Below are 23488 nucleotides of genomic sequence, written 5' to 3' on the forward strand. Positions count from 1 at the left end.
GAATTTCATGGGAAAAGAATTATAAATACGAAAATTAGAATGAGTGAAACAATATGTTGCTAAATGGACAAGAAAAGTTTCTTTTTGTTATATTGTTCTTATTTACTGCTCTTTTTACATGAAATTTACCACATACATGTCTTCGCCGATTATACACATACTAATATTATAAGAAATACCGGGCGAATTAGTTATCAAATTATATTCCTACAACAACATATATATAGACATGCGACAATTATTTTGGACATGAGTGTACCTATAGATTCTGGTTTAGAACCTCTATGAATAAGGTCTTTTTAGGGTAGAGCTAAAAGTTGATCACGGGAATTTGGACTTTTCCCAGTCACCTTTTATTATAATAGTCACCTTTTATTATAATAGTTTCTTCTTATATACAGCAGTAATAAATCTTATAGATAAAATAAAAGTTCCTTTAGATAGCTTGCTGATTTGCTGATGAATTTCTGGGAGCCCAATGATCAAGCGTCTTAGGGTGATAGGAACCAACGCTCTTGCGGACAAGGTGTAGGTATACCTCTCAGAGACCAGGCATTCTAGCAAAAGGAACTCACAGAGACCAGGTGTCCTAGAAAGTGGTAAGTATAAAGGAGCTCTCAAGGGGCCCATACACGCAGACACATGCATGAAGAAACCTTCCAACATGCATGAAAAATGATAAAACTACAGGCAAGTTGATCGTGTATGGCCTCGTTCATACATGTTGAAAGTTTTCAAAATCTTCTGTAAATTTACATGAGTTTTTCCGTTTTTCATGCATGTTTACCGTGTATGTGCTCGTTCATGCAAGTTGGTTGTTTTATATTTAGATCCGTCAATCACGACAGCGGAAGAAATCACGTGACTCTTTCTTCCGAAATGCCAAGGTCGTTAAGTTGGATAGCAAGTTGGTACGTGTGTGGACAAAAAAAAAAATTCTTCCAACATGCATGATGAAACAAATCTTTTATGCAAGTTGGTCATGCAAGTGTGTGCGTCTATGGCTCCCTTTAGAGACCAGGTGTCCTGGAGAGTGGAGGGGATGAACAATCGGTGGAGATTGAGGCCTTCTGCGGTGTTCCTTTTATCGCGAAATGTTGCTGACTGCTTGACTCTTCATCACTTGCCGATTGTTGGCGATGGTTGACGACGTCTTTTCGTGATTGTCAACTGAAGTTTGTTTACAGCCAGCAAGGTGTGTTTTTGAACCTTGAAATATTGATTCAGTGTCCCAATAATAGGTTTCATTTCCGTCCTTATTCCTCTATTGAAATGGGAAATGCTACATGTATTACAAATATTACATCTCTATAGTTCGCAAGTTTACCGCATAATCTCACAATAAGAAACGAAACTCATTTGTTACGTAAACGTTCTTATTTGGTTCTTATAATACTCTCTGGCGTGAAAGGGGGAAATAGAAGTTCTAAAGACTATTTTAAAAAGAAAATTGTTTTAAAGAATGTCACAAGTTTCACTTACCTTGTTGAAATCAGCAGTATTATGACACCTACCATATAAAATTGGGTGTCGTTTGACAGATACCAACTCCAAATGAGACACTGGAAAAATATAAATCAGTTTTTATTTTATTATTTATCATTTTTTCACTGTTTTCAGTAGGAATGCAGGAGCGGACCAAGGGCTGGGCAACTTGGGCGACTGCCCAGGCGTCAGTCAGGTGGGCGCCAAAAGTACCCTTAAAAAGTAAATTTTATAACGTGTTTTCTACTAACATTTTTTGGTTTATATTCTTATAAAGTAGCGTCAATTACATCATCTTTTTCCATTCCACCATGGAAGAAGAGAAAGCTATGGACTTCAATTACTAGGACCATTCTTAAAAAGGGTTGTTTATATTGCTGTGCGCAAAACACATTCAACATATGTGGTATTTCACGTTATTAGAACAGAATGTTACATAGTCGGATATATGGTAGAATGATTCCTGATGTTATTGATATAACAAAAAATTTACAATATGCCAGTAATCATCTCACCATTAGTAGTATTCAGTAAATGCTGTTCGATATTCTTTTCTGTTTATACATATCGGTACATAAATAATAATAAAAAACACAATATAATTGATACCATATGTATATGTTTAAGCATTAAATATACCTGTATCATGTATTTGAGTATTATTATTTTTTTTTCTTTTTGAAAAATGGATTTCAAATATTAAAATCACAGGCTAGGGCTAGGGGGGCGCCAAAAAGTTACTTTGCCCGGTTGAAAGTTTTGCTTGGTCCGCCCCTGATGGAATGGAATTAAATTTATTGACTATTACAGGTAGGATATAACTTATTTCAGAATACATGCAGTTCGAATTCTTCAGTAGATTGTAGATCCATATCTTATTCGGTTAGTGCTGAAAGGAGGACGTTAAATTCTAAATAGACTTTTTCAAGATATCTGTGTTTAAAATAGTTTCTTAGTGTATTTTTTTTTTTCGAATAAATACATTAACACTTATCTGGTTTCTACATGCAATAAAAAGTTCGACTTTATCCATTTTCATTTTTTTTTTTTTTTTTTTGAAAGTCCTGACAATTGTTATATGTCCTGAAACTTCATCTTTTCATTTTTTCACTACCAATTTTTAATGTTTTTTTTTTTTTTGTTTTGTTTATTGGCATTTTTTTCTTTTTACATTTTTTATCGGTAATATGAAGAAGTTGATCTAGAAAACTACCTCGTGGCTATATGGTTAGTGTACGCATCTTTGACGGCGCGAGAAAACTGGATTCTACTCTCACGTTAAGCGGTAGGTCCATGTCTCATATAGCTTTGGTGCTAAACGGAACGTTAAACTCCAAATCAACTAACCAATCAAGTCAGAATCAATGGTATGGACATAATAGGTAGGACTACACATACGCCAGTGGTATTTGTATCCGCGTCATATTCAATCATAGATTTTAACCCTACATTATACGTATAGTACGAGAGTTGATGCAAAAATTTAATGGCTAGAATTGTTGAAATCGTATTTGAAAATGATCTTGTAAAGTTGGTTTTTCTGTGTCGGGAGATTTCCTTGATGAATGTGTCAGGAACATGAAAATAGGCTAGGCGCAAGAAGTGGAATTGAAGAACTTTTAATTCGCTGTGGAAAATCGGTGACACTGATAACTGTTGGTTAGAAAAAAAAGAAAAAGAAAAAGAAAAGAAAAAGAAAAAAAACAGAACTTTGGTGTTTAGACTCTATGTCGCACCTTTAAGGCTGCGTAATACGACTTATCCAGTGTCGAGTAGTAGCTTTCAATAATTTTAGATGAAATTTCCAAAATGTATATCGAAGTCTACAGGCAAGTAGTGAAGAGTAATAAGAGAACCTAGAAGCAGTGGTCCAAGTGAGACGGTATGCGGTGGTATGCCATACCGCCTCTGGTTTTTTCAGTAATGACATACCGTCTCTGGTTTATCAGTGATCAAGACAGTATTTAAATAACAGGTATGTTGAGTCAAAATCATAATAAAACATACCGCCTCTACTTTTTTCCCACTTCGAAGACTGCCTAGAAGACATGGACGTCTTTATTCTGGATTACGAGTGGGACAAAATTTGTTTCGTTTGAGGCCTTTGAAATACAAAGAGATAATTTGTCCTTAGTCATATTGGGCCTTATGCAGAGTCGCTTTGAGGCGCGATTAGTGCCATACTAAAGAGTATACATAAGTTTCCTGCAGTAGTCAGTAGTTTAGTATAACGCTAATCATTCCTCGAAACGACTCTGCATAAGGCGGATTGAGTTTAAGCTTCCACTTGAGGCAACAATTACTTAAAACCCAAAATACTGACTTTTCAATGACCAAAGTAGATTTCTAATAGTGCCCAAATTACGTTGGTAAATACGGCAAATATATTAGTAACCTTGATAAATTTAACATAATATATAATTAGTTACCGTGTAACGTACACCATAGACTACCTGCTTTTAATATGAAAATATCACATGTATTGACTACCTACCATATCCTTTACAGGGAACAATGTATTAATGTACAAAATATTTCTCCACCAATATTTGGGACAGTTTTCGTAATCAAGTGTTGGGGGCTCAAAAACTGAATAATAATGGAACCATTTTTCCGTGAGTTCCACAACACCAAGAACAAATAAATAAGGTGGAGTTAACCTGAAAATAGAAAGAGAGAAAATTTACATCTCACACAATAAATAATATGGTACATGTTTCGATCTTAAAGTAGTATGTAGTTTCTACTTTAATTAATATTTATTTATTTTGTTATAGAAGATCCAATGCATTAGCTACCATGTCTGATGGATAGTGTTTATCATCGGCAAACATACTCTTCAGGGGGAAAAAAAAAGTGGAAAAATAAAATTGATTAGGAAGATTTTAGAAGTTCCTTACGATCAAAACTATGAACCAAAGAGGTAAAGAGCATCAAGTTCTGTAAGTGGCTATGCTGCGTTCTATATCTTCATCTTGCATGCTAATGACATCTAATGACTGATGTACAAACCACTTAGATATAATACTTGTCATTTTATCAGAAGATAGCAGCACAGTAAACATATCTGATTCGTACTCCCGGAATACAGCTAATTTCCACGAAACTAAAAGTGCAATCTACAAGGATAATGAGTCGCTGGTCCTCATCACGTACAATATTAGTATACTTCGCATGCATAACAGCAGAAATTTTAGTTTTATGATTTTTTTAAAATATATATATCCACTATGAGTAGAACTAAGAAGAAATGGAGCACGAAACTCCTCAGAAACGTATTGTTTATACATCTTGTTTGGTTAACCAAATGATGGGACGGGAAGTGTGATTTAATCCACTTTAATGGACATTAGCACTTGTGTACCAATTAATGTTCATTCGACTGAATAAAATCATAGTTTGTCCAGCAATATTTGGTTGTTGGAAATCTATTACGTGTCTCGTGCCGAACATATGAAAAGCTGTGTCACTAATTCAACGCACTCTCCTTCACAACTGGTTTAGAACATACTAACTTTAGTACTTTAAACTTGAAGTAATTAGCTCATGGACAGGCACGATTACCTCAACAGAAGAACCAGAGCTGATATCTATTAGTATAACAAAAGGTGTCTCTTTGTTTCAGGGTAGCACCCCACCAGATGACAGCACGAGCGATTTTGCCGCTCCCTCAAATCATCGAAGAGTTTAAACATATTATCTTGAACCTCCTTCTCTCTTTGCTTTCAGACCAAAACAAAGAAAATTTTGATCACAGAATGAGAAGTTGTGCAAGAAGCATATGATTCTTTTGATGCATCCATAAATATACATACCTCGGAAACATTCTAAGTTACATAGTACGTAGCTTAGAAAAAAATAAAGAAATAAAAATGAAATATATAATAAGGTATGGAATCAGAGAAATATAAAATCATGCCTTCAGCAGAGATGTCACTGATTTCTTCGGCTTGAAGGAATGATTTACACAATTTTCAGGCAAAGGAGCAAAACCATTAGTAACGATTCGTAATGCCAAAGATTGTGATAATTTCGCAAGAACAAGAGGCGTGACAAGTTGATCAGAGGCATTGTTCTTTTCTTCTGGCAACGCAACTCTACATACGTCCCGAACTACAAAAAACGGTTTCGACGGGAGGTGTGACAGTATCTGCTTTACAGTTTAGATCTGGCACCATACGATTTTCATCTTTTCGGCAAGCGTTAAAAAAATCGGAATGAACAACGATTCGCCAAGAATGAACAAGTTTAAACAGCGGTACACTAATGCCTTTGCGATCAAGGGATGGATTTCTATCGATAAGGAATTGAACGATTGGCAGAACGTTCAGACCGTTGTTTACAAATTCTTGGTGACTACCCAGGTATATCGGAAAGTAGTGAGTGTCACTTTGATTGTGCTTCGCTCAATACAGTTTCACTAACTATTTGTAACCATGTGTATCTTTCTTTCCGGATACCCCTTTTGCTTGAAATTAATTATTTCAAAATTTGTTTGAAGTCACTAATAATGTTCGAATTTTAAAATTTTTAGAACAATGTTTAAGGTTTCAGTAAAAGTATCTCTTTATTCCAATCTTTTAAACTTAATTTGTTAGTCTTTTACTTAGAAAAAATACTATTATCTGGTGAATGAATTTTTTGATCGGAAACTGCTATCTTTGTGTTAATATACTGATATGTAATTCTAGTAATGCCTATGGTTATTCCATGTAACTATTCATTGAATAAATATCACGAGACTTATTTATATTTATGATTGTACATATAATCAGTAATAATAATTTTAGCACATTTATATTTGGGCAAATACAAATAAATAATAAATAAATAAATAGTAAAATAAGTCATTTTATATAAATGTACTCTCTTTCTAACTTTTTTATGTTAGTTTTATTTCTTAAGATCTGTGATGAACATTATATTTTGTAACTTACACTAAAAAATGCAAATCGCTGAGCAGGGCCGTGCCGTGGAAAATCAGCGCCCGGGGCGAGAGTATACGACGGCGCCCCCATGCATATATTCCAAGCAATTTTCCCTATCTATTTTCCTTTTTTCTCCCGAATTTTTCGCCCCCTTACTTCGGCGCCCGGGGCCGTTGTCCCGCTCGCCCCCCACGGCACGGCCCTGTCGCAGGGGCGTCATTTAGGGGGGCAGGGAAGGGCATTTTTCCCCCCTGAGTTTGAGATTTATATAGATTTTATCAATAGAGTAGTAGTAAATGAGTGAAAAACGCGAAATTCTACTTATATCAAGGGGTTTTGCCCCCCCCCAAGCAAAATCTGAAATGACGCTCCTGCCCTGTCGCTGAGCAAAGCAACGTTTATTTTAAAAATAATAAACGTGGGACAGTTTCGCCAACTAATTGAACATATTGGCTTCATCAGATACTGTAAAAAATAAGATAGAATTGCATCTAAATATAACAGAATCCCAGAAAATGGTTCTGAACGCTGATTGGGTGATCAAAACAGATCCAGCCAATCATAATAAAAGTTGACAAAAATGAAACTAAACACCGCAAATCCATTTCCCCCCTTGGTCCAGTGGAAAACTTAGCTACAGATTAAGTCTTTTCAATAACTTGCCCTACTAAGCCCAGTATTCCAATTCATAACACAGCTTTTCTCTTTCCCAATAAATCTACCCTCCTTCCACTTTCTTATTAACGTTACGTCATAAGTTTCATTTTTGTTAACTTTTATTATAATTGGCTGAATCTGTTTTGGTCAACCAATCAGCGTTCAGTACCATTTTCTGGGATTTAGGATTTAGATTTCTGGGCTTTCGGCATCTAAGGTCATTTAGACCGTCACGATTTGAGGGATGACGTCCCTCGGCGAGCACACAATCCAGGGAAAGGAAAGGAAGGAAACGACTTGGGACCTATAAGTTAGGTACCACCCCGGCATTTGCCTGGTGTGAATGAGGAAAGCCCAGGAAAACCTCATTCAGGGTAGCTGGCCTGAAAAAGCGTGTTACACTTTTTCGACCGAGTGACCCCACCGGGAATTGAACCATTTTCTATGATTGTTATGTTTAGATACAACTCTCTGTTGTTTTTACAGTGACTGATGAAGCCAATATGTTCAATTAATTGGCGAAATTGTCACGCATTTATTATTTTTAAAATAAACGTTGCTTTACTCAGCGATTTGTATTTTTAGTGTAAGTTATTTAAGATAGCGAAACTAGTATGAACCAGTTAGTTATTATATTTTGTATGTTAAATAGTAACAAATTTGTAAACTGTCATTTTTCATAAAGATTCTTAAGGAAGTGATCAACTCCATTTAGAGAACGGTTGAAATCAGGTGAATGATTGATTAGTAGCTTACAACTGTCCTCGTTTTTCTTTGAAACAATAACATAAAAAAATAACTGAATGCAATTTACGTATTGGTTAATTTTCTTAGGAAGACAAATATTACATGTACAAGAAGGAATCCAATTTATTTTGTGTAGACTTACCTTAAGAATCGATAAGTAATTAAAACGAGATATTGTAAAGAAGATGAACCTATTCCTGCTGATCTTGCCATGCTGAGCTTTGCAGTTGTTCTGTAGTAAAGGTAGGAAACTAGTAATCCGCTACGAAAAAAAATAAATAAATAAAAATAAAAATAAAAAATAACAGTAAAAATGTATGTTTACAGAGTAATTTAATGATGAAATAACTCTCAAGTATATAGCCTCACAAGTGGCTAAACTACTACCTCCCGTAGACATCGAAGGAGGTGGGAATCAGTCATATACTTTTTCCGTGATTTTTGAAGGACTTTCTAAAAATTTCTCCAGCATGAATCGTCATACCATGGTCCCAAACTTTTTTGCATATCTTTTTTTACAGTATGTATATGATTTAAGGTATTAATACAAAACCTTGTGGACCGTATTATTGAAGCTGATTCTAAGATTTGGCCTTGTTATTTTTATACTATGAATTTATTGCAGGTATATAACATAATTCACAGTACAATGAATATATGTATTAATTGCTTCGTTGTAGACAAGTCCTTATGCAAACATGGCTTGCAATGATACAAATAATTATATTTTTGTACTTACAATAACTGCTGTATTTATATGTATGATAATTAATGAACTATATGCTTTTATGTACTGCTTAAACTAGTAATGAAATGCCCTTGATGTGTATAAAATGTTTTTGACTGCAATCATAGCAATCTTCTTTGCTGCGTGGTTCCACACTCCACATTTTCAACACTACACTGTATCCAACTAGCAATATTGAATTATGTCAATTAAATGCACACACGCACATTAAAAAAAAAAAAAAAACTCAACACAGTACTTTATATATACAAGTAAATATAAAATAGAAAGTAAACACAGACACGCACACACACACACATATATATAGGCCTATTCCTATTTTATTTATATAAAAATTCCTAAACATATATATGTGACTTTTACATAGGTTTATAATACAACAAGAATTTTAGGAAAAAAAATCAAAAGGTTGCGATCTTGGTCAATAATTAGCTTTTGGATCAGGGGCCACAACATTTATGAACAGCCCCTAAGTCGAGTTTTCGTATTTTCTACGGAATAAGCCATACTGAGTTAACTGATAGTTTGAGTTCGGCTACAATATATGTAGTTCTCCAGATATAAGGCCTACAAGAAAAATTTTGATTGAAATATTTTGGATCTTTTGGCCCAGAAATATATAAAGAAAAAGTCAAAAGAAACTCCTTGAGAATGTGTTGTTTTGAAGTATAATTTACTGCAAAAAATAATGCTTAAATATGTACAAATACAAGAACAAAATGAAGGTACAATAACAAAAGATTATTTACGTACAATGCTTATACAAAACATGCTAAAAATCCTTCCTCTGATTAATTATTTCTTAAATAACTAAAGCTATTATGTATTTCTTAAAGTTTACGAACTATACCTAACAAATAGTTTTAGTTTTGATATTTTAGAAACTTCATTGATTGACTTAGTATTTTTCCCCTCTGCCGTATTTGCCAAAACGTCAAAGTAAGTTTTCTTCTCAACTTCGACGGTCATATTATCATTTTTCTTCCAACATTAACTTAATTGAATTATCAAAACCAGTTGACCTATCCTGTCTCGTAATACAAGTGCTACTCTTGCTGAATGTATATTTCTATAAGTTTTTGTTATAATGGACTCATGAATTTTCTTATTTTTCTGTCCAGCGAAATCAATCTTCCAGATACAAGATATTGAATCTTGGCAAGTTTTCTTTACTTGTTTGTGTGTTAGCTAACTCCATGTTCCACAGAGGCTTGTTCGTGAGGAATCATCATAACAAGTAGATGATTTTTCGTAGGACCTCATGTTGCTTTCTCTAAGAGGATGATAATAATAAAGTTTGCTTCTCTGATCAAACTATTGGTATAGAAGCAATTTTCATTATCTTTAGGAACAGTTTCGTCAGCAGTAAAACCACATCATTCTTTTCTGAGCTTAAAAGTTTTTGTCCAAAAGCTCCTACAGCGAACGACTAATATAATTGATTGTTGAACACTTATTAACACATCGTCAAACAACATATCTCCTAGATCAAAGGCCCCTGGACAATCTTATCATTGCATACTTTAACGAGTTCTTTCCCTGGAAGATCTTAACTAAAGTCTGAAACGTTAAGCGTTGGAGTTTGAAGGTCAAAATATACAGTAATGGAAAAATTAATAGTAACACCATGTAATTTTATGCGTTCACAAGGTTTAATAAGAAGTTTCTACATAACTAAGCATAATCATACAATGAAATATACATCAGTTTAAAGGAAATTTTATGCAGAATGCAAATTAAGTTACAGACGTTACCTATATCTGCAACAATGGATGATACTTTACAAAATGTAACACCCATTGTTAACGCTTGTTAAATTAAAATTTGTACAAAAATGACTGATTTGAGTTAATACTTACATTCACACGATCTGATGACGAGATTGCACCATTTTGGCATGGAATTTACTAAGTTTTGCAAGTGTCCCTACTTGAATGCAATGTTGCCGGACGTCGTTTATTGATTCAATTAACTGATTTCTTGTTGTAGGTGTCTTTGCACGAACCATAACCTTCAAATCACGCCATAAAGTTCCAAGGGAGTTTAAATCCAGAGAATTACCGGGCGAAGGAAGTGGTGCAACATGCCGTAAGAAAAGAATATGATTTTTTTATAACTTTGACACAGTGGCAAAGGGCAGAATTGTCTTGAAAAATAAAGGGTTCACCGTGAATAAACCTCTTCCTGAAAGTATAATTTTAGTCTGAAGAATCATTTTGTATGTTTGTGAACTAACAACATTATCACAAATAGGGATCTTATCAATCCTACTGGAAGAAAAACACCTCCAAATCATGACATTCATACATGCAGGACTAAGTGCTTTACGAGACACGTGATATACATTGGCACGTGAAGCATTTCCATAAATCTTGATTTTCGTCTCATCACTGAACAGTAATTGGAGCCGTTGTTCACTAGTCCAATCTTTGTGAGCCTTGGTCCACTGCACACGCATTGTACACTATTGTTGTGTAAGGTATGGCTTCTTGGCAGCCCTGTGAGAACGCAAACTCACGGATTTCAACTTGTTTCTCACTGTATGTCAACAAACATTAATACCAGATGTTTCCTGTTAACTCGTTGCAAGATCATGTGATGACTGAAATCTGTCTGCATTACGCAACCGTCAGACTGCACCGGAGAGGATTTCACTTTTCGACCACATCTGCCAATTCTTTTACTTTTTATGCACCCCAGATCTTAGTCAAGTGCCTACTTACTTTTATAATCTGCGCTATTTCAGCATTGGTTATGCCAGACTCAATGTTCGAATTTTACTGACTTTTCTCGATGTTAATGCCACACTTTTTCCCCATTCTATGTCCGATGTAAGTGAATTGCACAACTTTTTTTTTTTCTCTCTCTCTAAAATGCACCCAGTACAAACATATGAAAGAAAAACAATTGTTAGGGTATAAATTTGAATTTCAAAACTGACAACAAGTTTCATTACTCATTTAACAACTTCAACACTCCATTTGTGTAATCCTGAACAGACACACAACGAGAATGGACAGACGAATGGTGCTGCTCGATTGAGGAGTTGATTAAATAGTCAAGCGCGGACTTCACAGTAAACTAGTCCAGATGTCCATAAAACGAACATTCGAAAAGGTTCATTTGTGTTTCATTTACGTCACATTTTGTGAAGTATCAACCGTTGTTGCAGATGTACGTAACTTCTGTAACTTAATTTGCATTCTGCATAAAATGTCCTTCAAACTGATATATATTTCGTTATGGTTATTCTTACTTACGTAAAAAGTTCTTATTAAACCTTGTAAACGCATAAAATTACATGGAGTTGCTATTAAGTTTTTCATTACTGTAATTTTCTCTCATTTTTTTCCTTTTATTCCCTGCAATCAAGACCTCACAATGTTCCAGACAGCAAAGCCATTGCTGCTATTTGTGGCATAGAAGAGCTGAATTGTTACTCACTTTAATATTAATTGTTTCTATATGATTTTCAGTTCTATCCAAAGCTACATTCTTACCCTCCACACACTCTGTGAAAGAAAGAAAAAATCGCTTTTGTGGGAAATAACACTCAAACTCATTTGAAACAAGTTTCTACACCTATTAAATAAAAGCATCATCATTCTCTACTTTTTAATAAATAGAAAAGAATAAAGATTATTCTTTTTGTCGTTAGGGGCCGCGGTGGCTCAGTGGTAGAGCGTTCACCTCTGGTGCTAGGGGTCTCGGGTTCAAACCCTGCTCCCGCCAAGTGAACTTTGTGGTGGACAGACACCGTGTGCGTGGGTTTTCTCGGGGTTCTCCCGTTTCCTCCCACTTTCTTCATTCCACCATTTCATTCATCTCTCATCTTCACCGTCTCCTTTAGCCTAACCGGCATAACCGTTGCACGTAAAACTCAAAAATTTCATTTTCATTTTTCTTTTTGTCGTTAAACATAAACAATATGTTATAATAAACAACGTTAAGGTTTAAATTATCATGTGTATATATAATAGTTACATTTATGTTACAATTAATTCACACCGCAATTATGATAAACTTTTGCATAGTTTAAAACGAGTAAATTGCGGGGGGTGGGGGGGAATTACAAAATATTTTTCGTCCTCTAACTAAAATTTCTTCTTGAAATTCTGTAACACTTTATATGCACTCATCTAAATCAAGTTATTTTTTAAATCATCATTTCTGTAATTACAGGTGGCAGTAAAGTAATACAATTATATAACTACTTAGCTTTTTTGGTCAGTTTGATATTAGGAATATCTATTTCATTTTTCGTCTTTTATTGTATAAGTAAATAACACTCCGAGAAATAGAACTTCTCCAGTTTTCTCTAACATATCTGAGACTTCAGTATATGTATGGAGGGGATGGTCATTATTTCAAAATCTTTGAAAGAAAGTCCACAAGATCCTCTCTCCTTCTCTGCAGTTCATGTTATTGTTGTTAACGTTTTATTATTTGAAGTACTGGTTGTAGCCTGGGAGAATTACCAGAAAATAAAGGAAACAATCACTCGCTCCAAAAGTACACAATGAGGGTTTTCGCTAATGCTTCATCAGATATGAAGAAGGAGGGATAAGAAAAAAAATAAGAATTGAGTAACTTCAGAGCTACTTTTCTGTTAATTCATTCTTCTTTCTTTACCGTCTTCTCTCCTATATGATGAAGTATTTAGCGAAAGATTTTACAGTATACCTTCTTCAGGATATGTGATTGTTTTCAAGTGGAAGTAGAAAAAATATAAAGTCCTTTACAGTATTTAAAATATTCCGGATTTCCAATAGGTGTACGAAATCTATCAAATTACTAGAAAGCTATTTGAATTACTTCAGACAATGTACAACCACGCTCAGGAATTTAACTATCATTCTAGTTACAGATTTCTGCAATTACTGAATATTATTTGCACTTTAGAGCTTCCGAGTCTCCTCTGGAGTCTTGATCACGGAAGATAAAAAGAGGAAGAAGAAAAATAAAAGCATCAGGGAATAAAATGGAACGGACTTACCAAAGGAAGAGTGGTGCTGGAACACATTTTGTCAAGTACAATGATCAAACATCAAATGGTGATGATATAACCTGCAATATGGTGGAGACGATTTGTGCTCTCTTTTGTTCTATAGTGAAAGATTGCCAGCTCGTGCTGTTATTTTCGTTGTTATGCCAATACTGTGCAAAGTTTGAAAGTATGCTTCCCATTCATCACTTAACTATCCCTTGTCCATTTTCTTTTTAAATGGAATAATACATTTTCAAATAAAAGTCTTCATTTCTGACCCCCAATAACATTTTTGAATTTTCTAACCTGTTGTGTTTCTTTTACATGTTTCAACAGATCTGATAGGGCTTTCTGCCTTTGAATCGATAATATGCTCCTTGACACAGACCTTTAGATTTCTTTTGGTTTCATCTATGTAACTCTCCTAGCAATTCGTAATTTTTCTCGATTTTTCATTGCAATCTGTATTATCAGCTCTTGCGTCATCGATCCATCATCGAGGAATAAAGCAGTAGAATACGGATGTTCGCAGGAAACAATTAGACAACGACCCAAGTCTGCTGGAATTAACCATGCACATACCGCAAAGAAAACTATTCTAGTAGAAGAGCACAAGACAAGGCGCCTGGGATGGGCTCAGTTGCATGTGAATACTCTCCAAGCATGTTAAGTCTTAGTCATCTGGTCCGACGAGAAGGTATTCCGTTCCGAACAATACGGAACAGCAATATTATACTGACTACATGGAAGACGAAATTTATACTACTATACCAACCACATGACTCTAGCCACAGCACGTAATTCGAACATCACACTCTGGAAGAATTTCGGCTTAATTCTGCGGTTATAATTATTACAGTTGCTGACCCGGATGAGCTCGTGGCAGATCCTGGAAGGATGACCAGTACAACCTATATTCAATTACTACAGAACATGCTACTGCCATCCCTTCAAAGACATTTTCTGGATAAAGATGAATTTATTTTTGTGCACGATAATAGTGCTGTTCATGCATCAAGACAAACGACGGAATAACTCGATGATCATCCGAAACTGATCTACATATATACCTACTGATCTACTTAGGTACCATATGATCTGCGTAGTAACCGTAGTCTCTGTCTATATAGATCGTGCAGATAATACTAACCAAAACCAATATATTAACGGTTCTGACGTTCCTTAATAACTGCTCATCTCTTTAGTTGTTCAGAATCAGATTTATTCTCATTCTATTCTCGTTCAGACCTTTTAAGTAGCAATGTATTAATAGATATAGAGCTCGACAGTAATTGTAAGAATACAAGTACTAATAAAATAAAATACAAATTATATAATTCAACAGTAAAATACAAGAATACATATAATACATGTATAATACATATAATTCAGCAACACAGAAAGATAATACAATAATACATAGAACAGCTACATAGCTTTTCTATTAAGTAAGCATAATTTACTATTTACAATTATAAACATTTGGATTCTGAAATATATTACGAAAATGCCTGCATTAAAGTAAGATCTATTAAGCGAGAAAAATGCTTTTTCTTTTAAAATTATTTTCAAAGTCAGTCGACAAAAGGTCCTCAATAGTATACTAATTAGTTTACAACAGTAGCTCGCGCACAGTGATTACAAAGTTTAACCTAGTTTAATATTATTTATGTGTTGAAGTAGCTTTTATTTTATTTCAAATTTCGTCCTTTTCTATCTAATGAAATATTAACGAAAGTTCTCACGCATAGCATACTTCTATTAGCGTCAATGTGAAAATGTTTCTATCGACTTCTGGAAACTAATTTATTTTTAATGTCCTGTTAGGAATTTGTTTGTTCCTATTGGGTTAAAGGTTGTTTTTAAATATTCATATCTATTAGTTGGATGGAGTCCTTTTCAATATCAAGGCTACAGGAGACGAAGACCTACAATTTAAGGTAGAATTCGAACCACCGTAATGCGTTAGAATTTCACGGATCCCCCTCCTGGAATTGATCCCGGAACCCTGGGCAGAAAAAGTACACACGCACTAACTACTACAGCGAGGTAAGATATGTGCACACACCAAACATTTTCGGAGCCCCAATATAATGGGTTGAGAATTTTCAGCGGTTGCTCAAGTGAAAAATTCATTACGATATGGTTCATGAATTTGGCTATTTACACGGAACTTGTAGTAACTCCTACATAGTTTCTCGATGCTTGAATTAGATCCCGTAATTTTTAAGCTGGAACGTTACACAGCTTCAAAAGCGCATAGCACTTTAAAAAAGCTTCTTAACTCATATTTATCAAGACTGTTTCTTCTAATTGGCTTAAAAAAAAACTTCCAAAGTTTGATGGAGGTGTTTCTATGTGCATAAAATAGTTTTAAGTGTATAAAATGATTTCAATAAAATATAATTCATATATTTTCAAAGTGAATACATATATCGAAGTTATACTATATTGTTCAGTCTGGTCAACATTTCATGTTTAACTTTCCATAATAATAATAATAATAATAATAATAATAATAATAATAATAATAATAATAATAATAATAATAATAATAATAATAATAATACAATTAAAAAATAACATACCAAGATAATATTCTATATTTATTTCTTACCTAATGAAAAAGAAGGTGTCGACAGAATACGGCCCATTCGTTATCGACTGGAAGAAAAAATTCTTTTCCACTATTGACCTGAATGTTTTGTTATCTGTAAAAGAAATATTTAAAGCTGTACTTATTCACATCTTTGGCAAAGCAAAACTGGAAGCGGAATTTGTGATTGTATTGATTGGCTTTAATGCGCTATTGATAGTTTACTCACACTGAGATCAATAGTGCAAGATAAGTGATATCAACATTAAAAGATACCTCAAAATGCGCAAGAATTACGCAAACAATTTCTAAAAAAAAAAATAGCATTAGAATAACATTTTGTTACCATTTCTTTTAATAGAGATATATGAGATCCTGGATTAAAACAATTTTGAAGAGCATGAAGCCGATGAAAGCAGTATTTCGTCGAAGAATTTCGATGAAAGCAATATTCCTTTGGCTGTTATTAGATGACATATACAAAGTACACACACACATATATATATGAGACGCTGTTAAATTCTGAGTCAAGATGTGTGGATGTCATGATTATATGTATGAAAAATTGTATAGTTTATATGTGTACATAATTGTGTGTATATATAACTAAATCTTGAGTATTGTTTTAAGTACTGTTTTACGTATTGTTTTTAACAGAACCGCACAATACCACATTTTATTTTCAATGTATACAGACTTTTGCTTAATGCAGAATAAACTACGTACTTAAAATTTCATAGGGCCTTTAGAAGATTACATTAACGGCAAGTTCCTCCTACACTCAGGTCCAGTCAGATCTAATTCACTATATATATATATGCTTAAAAGCAGGGGAGTCGTTAAGGGGGAGCCTCCCCCTCTAAATTACCAATTTCTTAACTAGTTGGCAATTTGAAGAATGCTGTCTTTTTTTTTTTTTTTTTTTGGTTTAACATTTTCTTAGGTACCCAGTTGCTGTAAATTATTATCCGTTTTTTTATAAACTTAGCATAAATTTTGCGTAGTTTCCTATGTTCAAATAAATTGATATAATTATTTTAAGTTTTTTTACTTGTTGCAAGTGATCACACTTCACTTTAGTTCATTTGATATTCCTAAGCATTTTGAAGAATCTTTAACGAAAAAATCGGAAAATTGTACCACTGATAGAAGCAGAATAGAGGTGGCGTGCAAAATTAAAACAAAGACAGACAGAAGAGGGCGTTTCGGCAGCAGGTACCGTATTGGACGCAAAAGCATTTGATACAAGAGCGTATACAAGACAAGAGGCAGATTGTGGGGATTAATAAGAATTGATATGAATAAAACAAGAACAAGGCAGTAACTAGTTAGTATATTTTTTTTTACTATGTATAATATGTAAATTTGACAAATTTAAGAGTTTTTTCTAATAGTAAAATGTCAAATGTAAGGAGATTTTGATACCAGAATGAATATATTGTGTAATTGCGTCTGTTTTGTGTGTGAATAGATCTTTCACTTTGAAACAAAAGGTGATCATATTAATATTGTATAGAGGACAACATATAGCTTATTTCAGTTCTGTTTTCCAGTAAGACTTTTTATTTACAGGACTTTTCGAATAGGGAGTACTGAACAAAAGTGTGTTTTGGGAATGGTATCACAGTAGGTTTTTGAGGGTGTTGTTCGGTGGGGGGAAAGCTACAATTGATGAGTCAAGTCATTTCGTCGCTTCCGCTGTGAACCTAAGTGCAAGATTCCAAAAGTCATATTTTTGGGTTCCAAACAATACATCTGATGGGCGAAAGCATAGACCGGTGTGTGTTTCACTTCATTTTCATACAAATGTGTTGCCATTCCTACCTTATTTTTAATCCCGTAGTTGCTTCTTTCGGAAAGTTAAACAGAAATGGCAATTCTTCCTTTCTTTATAGTATTTATAAGTCAAAGCTTAGGAAACTTAGAAAACATTATTAATAGATGGTCTGAGCTAAAACAAAGAAGAATTGTACTGAAATGAGAAGATCAGATTTCAAAATGACATTTAGATGCTTGGCAAGAAGAAAATATCGCAAGGAATTTTGAAAAGGACAAATAATGTGATATATTTTGTACGCTTTGGATAGGTGTGTTTTAGGGTGGCATCAACAATTATTGGTTTGTTTTTTCACAATTGAGATGTTTAGCGAGATACTAGGCTAACTGACAATTTTACCTTTCTGAGAAAAACATGAAAAAATGAAAACAACACGTTACAAAGGATACGACTTATCTTCATACTTTGGCTTAGTATGCAGCAGGGGCGGATCCTGGACGGACTTCTGGGTTGTGGTGGGTTGTAATGCTGCTACTTACAAGTTAGAGCTACTTTTAAGAGCTCAAACTCTGGATGGGTTTTATTTTATATTTAAAATAAAAAAGTTTCCTCTTCTTGGTTGGCGATCGCCCCTATCTCAAGGCAAGCTACATCAACAAGTGGTTCAGGTACAATTAATGACGTTGCTATATTGTTCCGTCAAAATCTCAATTTTGACCAGGATGTAGGTTAGCCTGGACTCTCACTGAACCCCTCAATTGAATGTTTATGTAAATTAGATATCCATACATCAGAAGTGGTAAATACAGCATACCTTATTCTACGTTTTTTAATGCATTTCTACAACTGATTGTAGCTTTAAAGGTTCTCGTGAGGATTGTCTGGTGGGAATTACCTAACTTAGCCATGAGTGATGATAATGATCCTGAGTTGAGGTGTGAAATTGGACTCGAAAGCGGAACAAGGGCTGCTCGTATTCGTATCTCAGACGTGACATGGAGTGGAACGAATATGAAAATAAGGTTACTGTAAGAGTTTTCCACAGGGTTGGTAAAAGTGAGACTAAGATTTTCGAAACACTTGGCAATATTTTTAAATCAAGACTTGGCAATTTCAAGTTTCATTCCCCCCCCCCCCCTCCATCTTGTAATACTCGTTACGACGCTGCTTTAAAAAGATGTCCCAATGCGGTCATACGAAATTCAGAATAAATAAAAGTACTTATATGATTATCTAGAAATACAAGCATTGAAAGCACTGGTCTTTCCTGTCACAAATCACTCATCATCAAGGAGCAGAGAAGGAAAAATAAAAAAAATAAAAATTGCACACACAAAATGTATCACTCATCAGCCACATAGAATATTGTGATTGGAGAAACGAGTAAACAGGTTATTTTGTCAGAGAAAGAGGAAGAAAAAGGCGGATCGCTCCGTAAATACAAAGATAATCTATAAAAATAACGGATGGAAGGATTATAGAAGAAAAACAATAGGAAATATCTCATAAAATGACAAAAGATAATATAGAGATTTAAAAAATGTCAAAGCAGCCAAATACACCCATGAAAAAAATAAGATAAGAAAATAGAATCATAGAACGTCAAGAAAATACGAATACAGGAGTATTTGCTATTTTAAGTTATATGAATAAAATAAATCAATAAAATCTTTCAAATATACCTTTAAATAAAGTGAACTAAAAATGTATTACTTACCAGAATATTTGAAGGATACAATACATGTATGACCAAGTATAACCCATAGCATACTATATAGACGAAGACCATGGAGAGGTGGTAAACTATCATCTCCAACATTTGATCCACAAACCTTTTTCACGTTTGACCACAGAGAAAAGGATAGCAGAATTTTTGCAATAGTACCTGCGAAGATTTGTAAAATACTTTTTTAAACATTGTGCAATCATTGTCGTTTTTAGGGAGTACAACAAGAAGAAATACTTTATTTTAGTACATTTTTACTTTGCAGAAGTGGGTCATAAAGTAAACATCAAAGAGGATAAACATGACGTGTTATCTTGAAAATTAAATTTATTGTAATAGCATATTAATTTTATTCACTTGTTGTAAGCTTCTGATTTTACTTACGTTTTCTCTACACTTGTTTTGACCTTTCTTCTTTATAAATTCTGATTTTTTTACGGTATGCCTAAATTTAATATTACTTAAAATATTTAGTTATTGTAACTTACAATGCAAAAAGTACCAACCAAAAGAAATCTGCACAGTCAGAATTTTAAACTTTTAAAGTTGTCGTAAAGCACACATTGGTTTATCTGTGTTTTTTTTTTTCTGGTACTGTCTATTGTATTATTTTATATGCGAACTTGGCAATACTATTAGCTGCTATTAACTATTTTCGTTACTATAACAAGCGCAATCGGGTTATTACAAACTTGTTAACAGAAATTTCATGGGATATGTTAGAAAATTCTTCCGGCAAATAATGAAATAAATGAAAATGAAATATTTCAGTTTTACGTCCCACGATTATGCCGGATAGGCTAAAGGAGACAGTGATGATAAGAAATGAATGAAATGGAATGAATGAAGTGGAAGGAAACGGGAGAAACCCTAGAAAACTCACAAATACGGTATTTGTCCACCACAAAGCCCACTTAGCGCGAGTTGGGATCGAACCAGGGACCCCAAAAACCAGAGGTGAACGCTCTACCACTGAGCAAGCGTGCCGCCCTTCCGGCAAATAGAATGATTGAAATAATACTTATGAGTCATTCTTACTTAACTCCGGCACGCTATGTACAACTGCATAGGATGTTCAAAATTTAATTTATTTAGTTTCTGTTTTAAAGGGAGACAGAATAGCTGCTGCTAATCCTTGGAACATAATTAACAGGGAAATATATTTCAGAGTTATCTGAAAATAATATAAAAATTACTGATTTTGTCACATAACTTACCTGTCCCAATAGCATTTTCAAAGTTTGAAGTAGTTATTCTACATTGACAAGTATAAGATGCAAAATAAAATTATTACGATACGATCATAATCAGAAGTTTCTATAAAAATGAAAAATGTAAACTTTCTTTTTTTAGTGAGTATTTTTTTTTTTTTTTTTCAGAAACTTCTGTCCTGTAATTGTCCATCACTTAAGTTACTCTCTGGTTCTATGAATTTCCAACACACAGCAGAGTTCAAAATACAACGTGAAATGGTTAGTTTTGTTCTCTGAATGTTTCACGCTTCAGTGTAATCAGTAGCGCCTATGGTCTTTATACGTTTTTAATCTTGTGGAAGAAAACATGTAGATGAAGGCGTAAGTAGGTTTAATATGTGTCACGTAAGTTACCAATGTTTCAGGACTATGCTAATATATATATATATATATATATATATATATATATATATATATATATATTCTTTAAAATATACAACATGTCACATACGTTACCAAATGTCTCAGTAACTTACGTGACTTCAAAGAACGTCTCTGACATAGAACAATAAATATTTAATCAATAATTGTCATTCTATAGCACAATGATATAAATAATCTCCAAAGTGATAAAAAATGTTCTCTTTCAATCTAGTGAAAAATGAACACCGATCGACGGGCTTGCATCTGCAATAAAATTCGTCGGATTAGCTTATTGTTCTTTTAAACATAAACATTCAGTTTTCTGATTTCTTTGGCTGAACTGCTACTGTGCTGAAATTACTAAATGCAATAGCGCGTTTGGAATAAAAGTTCAATAAACATGCTTTTCATACGAACCATTTCGTTATATAATCTAATCTATTTTCATTCTTTAATAAATGTGTCAAGTACAGGGAAGATTATTTAAAACATATTTTATTATTATTTTATTCTTTTATATTAAAATATAAAATATTTTTTAAAAAAATATTTTAAAAATGCAAACGAAAGAGATGAATTTAAAAGCGTAATGAAGAGAGCATAACTTTTTCTACGCACTCGGTATATTTTATCTGCAAATAAGTAGGTACTGAGACGGAAGTATATGGGAAATTTTCAATGTGGAGTCTGATAAGTGTTTTAGAAGTTAATTTTCTTCTCTTTCTTCTATTAAAATCTGAACTTTAGTACAGTACGTATATGTCACATATGTTACTTGCTTGTCACAAATGTTACTTTTGTACATTGTAGCAAATTTCCTTCAATAAAAGCCGTTAAGAAATATTTGTTTCATGTCATAATGCATATCTTGTCTAGTTCTGCAAAACAAATTATTTCTACAAGCACAAAATAACTCACTTTAGTGAAGAGGCGCATACGATAACGTAAGTGACTTGAATTATGGCAACTTTCTAAAAACTTTAAAAAATGAGATGAAAAGTGTACGCCAAAAGATGGAATCTTTACTGAGAAGTTCTAAGGATCATAACAAAAATGACCTTTTCGTTATTTATTGAAAGTCATTTCTGACTTTTTGCTTGCATGACCTGCCGGAGTTAAGTGAGAATGACCCTTATATGTTTGAAAGTATTTATATATTCAATTAGGAAGAGTATAAGTTAATATAATATGCCGTTATTACCGTGGGATCTACAACTAATTAAGTGATTCTATATACATTTCCTCTAAATTTGGCTAGAATTAAAATTCCTTTTGAAGAAAACTAGAAGAGAACCACTTTAACCTAGTAAAACTCGATGGAAGAAATATTTAAGATGGAATATACAGTCTACAATTTCTAAAATATAAACGCGGAAATTATCTATTAAGCTCCAGCGACGATAAAGAAGTTATTCTATTGTGTTGTGCATTATTCTTTAAGGAATATTCCACGAACTTAAATGTGAGAAAATTGAGTTGCCTTCCTTGTATATCACTGTTTCTCACTATCTATGCCAGTACTACATCTAGGATTGCATTTTAGAGAAAGTAAACCTAAATATTACTGCCAACATTTATTCGAATCATGGGAGGGAAACTATTCGTATAATCATTCAAATAGTAAATTAATCATTCAAATAACAAATTAATCATTCAAATAATAAATTAATTATTCAAATAGTTACTTAATCATTCAAATAGTAAATTAATCATTAAAACAGTAAATTAATCATTTAAATCGTAAATTAATCATTCAAATAGACAATTAATTATTCCTATCGTAAGTTAATCATTCCAACGATAAATTAATCATTCAAATAGTAAATTTATTATTTAAACAATAAATTAATAATTTAAATCATAAATTAATCATTCAAATAGTCAGTGAATTACTCAAATAGTAAATTAATCATTCAAACAATAAATTAGTCATTCAAATAGTAAATTAATAATTCAAACAATAAAATAATCATTCAAACAATAAATTAATCATCTAACTCGTAAATTAATTATTCAAATAGTCAATTAATCATTCACAAAATAATCACTCAAGTAGTCAATTAATTATCAAATAGTAAATTAATCATTCAAACAATAAATTAATCATTCAAATAGTAAATTTATTATTCAAACAATAAATTAATAATTTAAATCGTAAATTAATCATTCAAATAGTCCGTTAATTATTCAAATAGTAAATTAATCATTCAAATAATAAATT

At 33.2% G+C, this 23488-nt stretch overlaps 1 protein-coding gene across 1 annotated transcript in view; it reads right to left on the reverse strand.

Moving 5' to 3' along the window:
* LOC145690154 (nose resistant to fluoxetine protein 6) overlaps positions 1-23488 on the reverse strand; it is a 150480-nt gene that overhangs the window by 16875 nt on the left and 110117 nt on the right. Inside the window, exons 6-10 of the mRNA XM_081764764.1 lie at positions 19643-19810; positions 16170-16263; positions 7960-8079; positions 3980-4145; positions 1483-1562 (exon numbers count right to left, since the gene is read on the reverse strand). Of these exons, the coding sequence (XP_081620890.1) occupies positions 1483-1562; positions 3980-4145; positions 7960-8079; positions 16170-16263; positions 19643-19810 (628 nt within the window). The remainder of the gene's footprint in view (positions 1-1482; positions 1563-3979; positions 4146-7959; positions 8080-16169; positions 16264-19642; positions 19811-23488) is intronic.

The sequence above is a fragment of the Thermobia domestica genome, chromosome 7 (genome assembly GCF_964235325.1).
Source record: "Thermobia domestica chromosome 7, izTheDome1.hap1.1, whole genome shotgun sequence".
In the NCBI taxonomy this organism is placed as follows: domain Eukaryota; kingdom Metazoa; phylum Arthropoda; class Insecta; order Zygentoma; family Lepismatidae; genus Thermobia; species Thermobia domestica.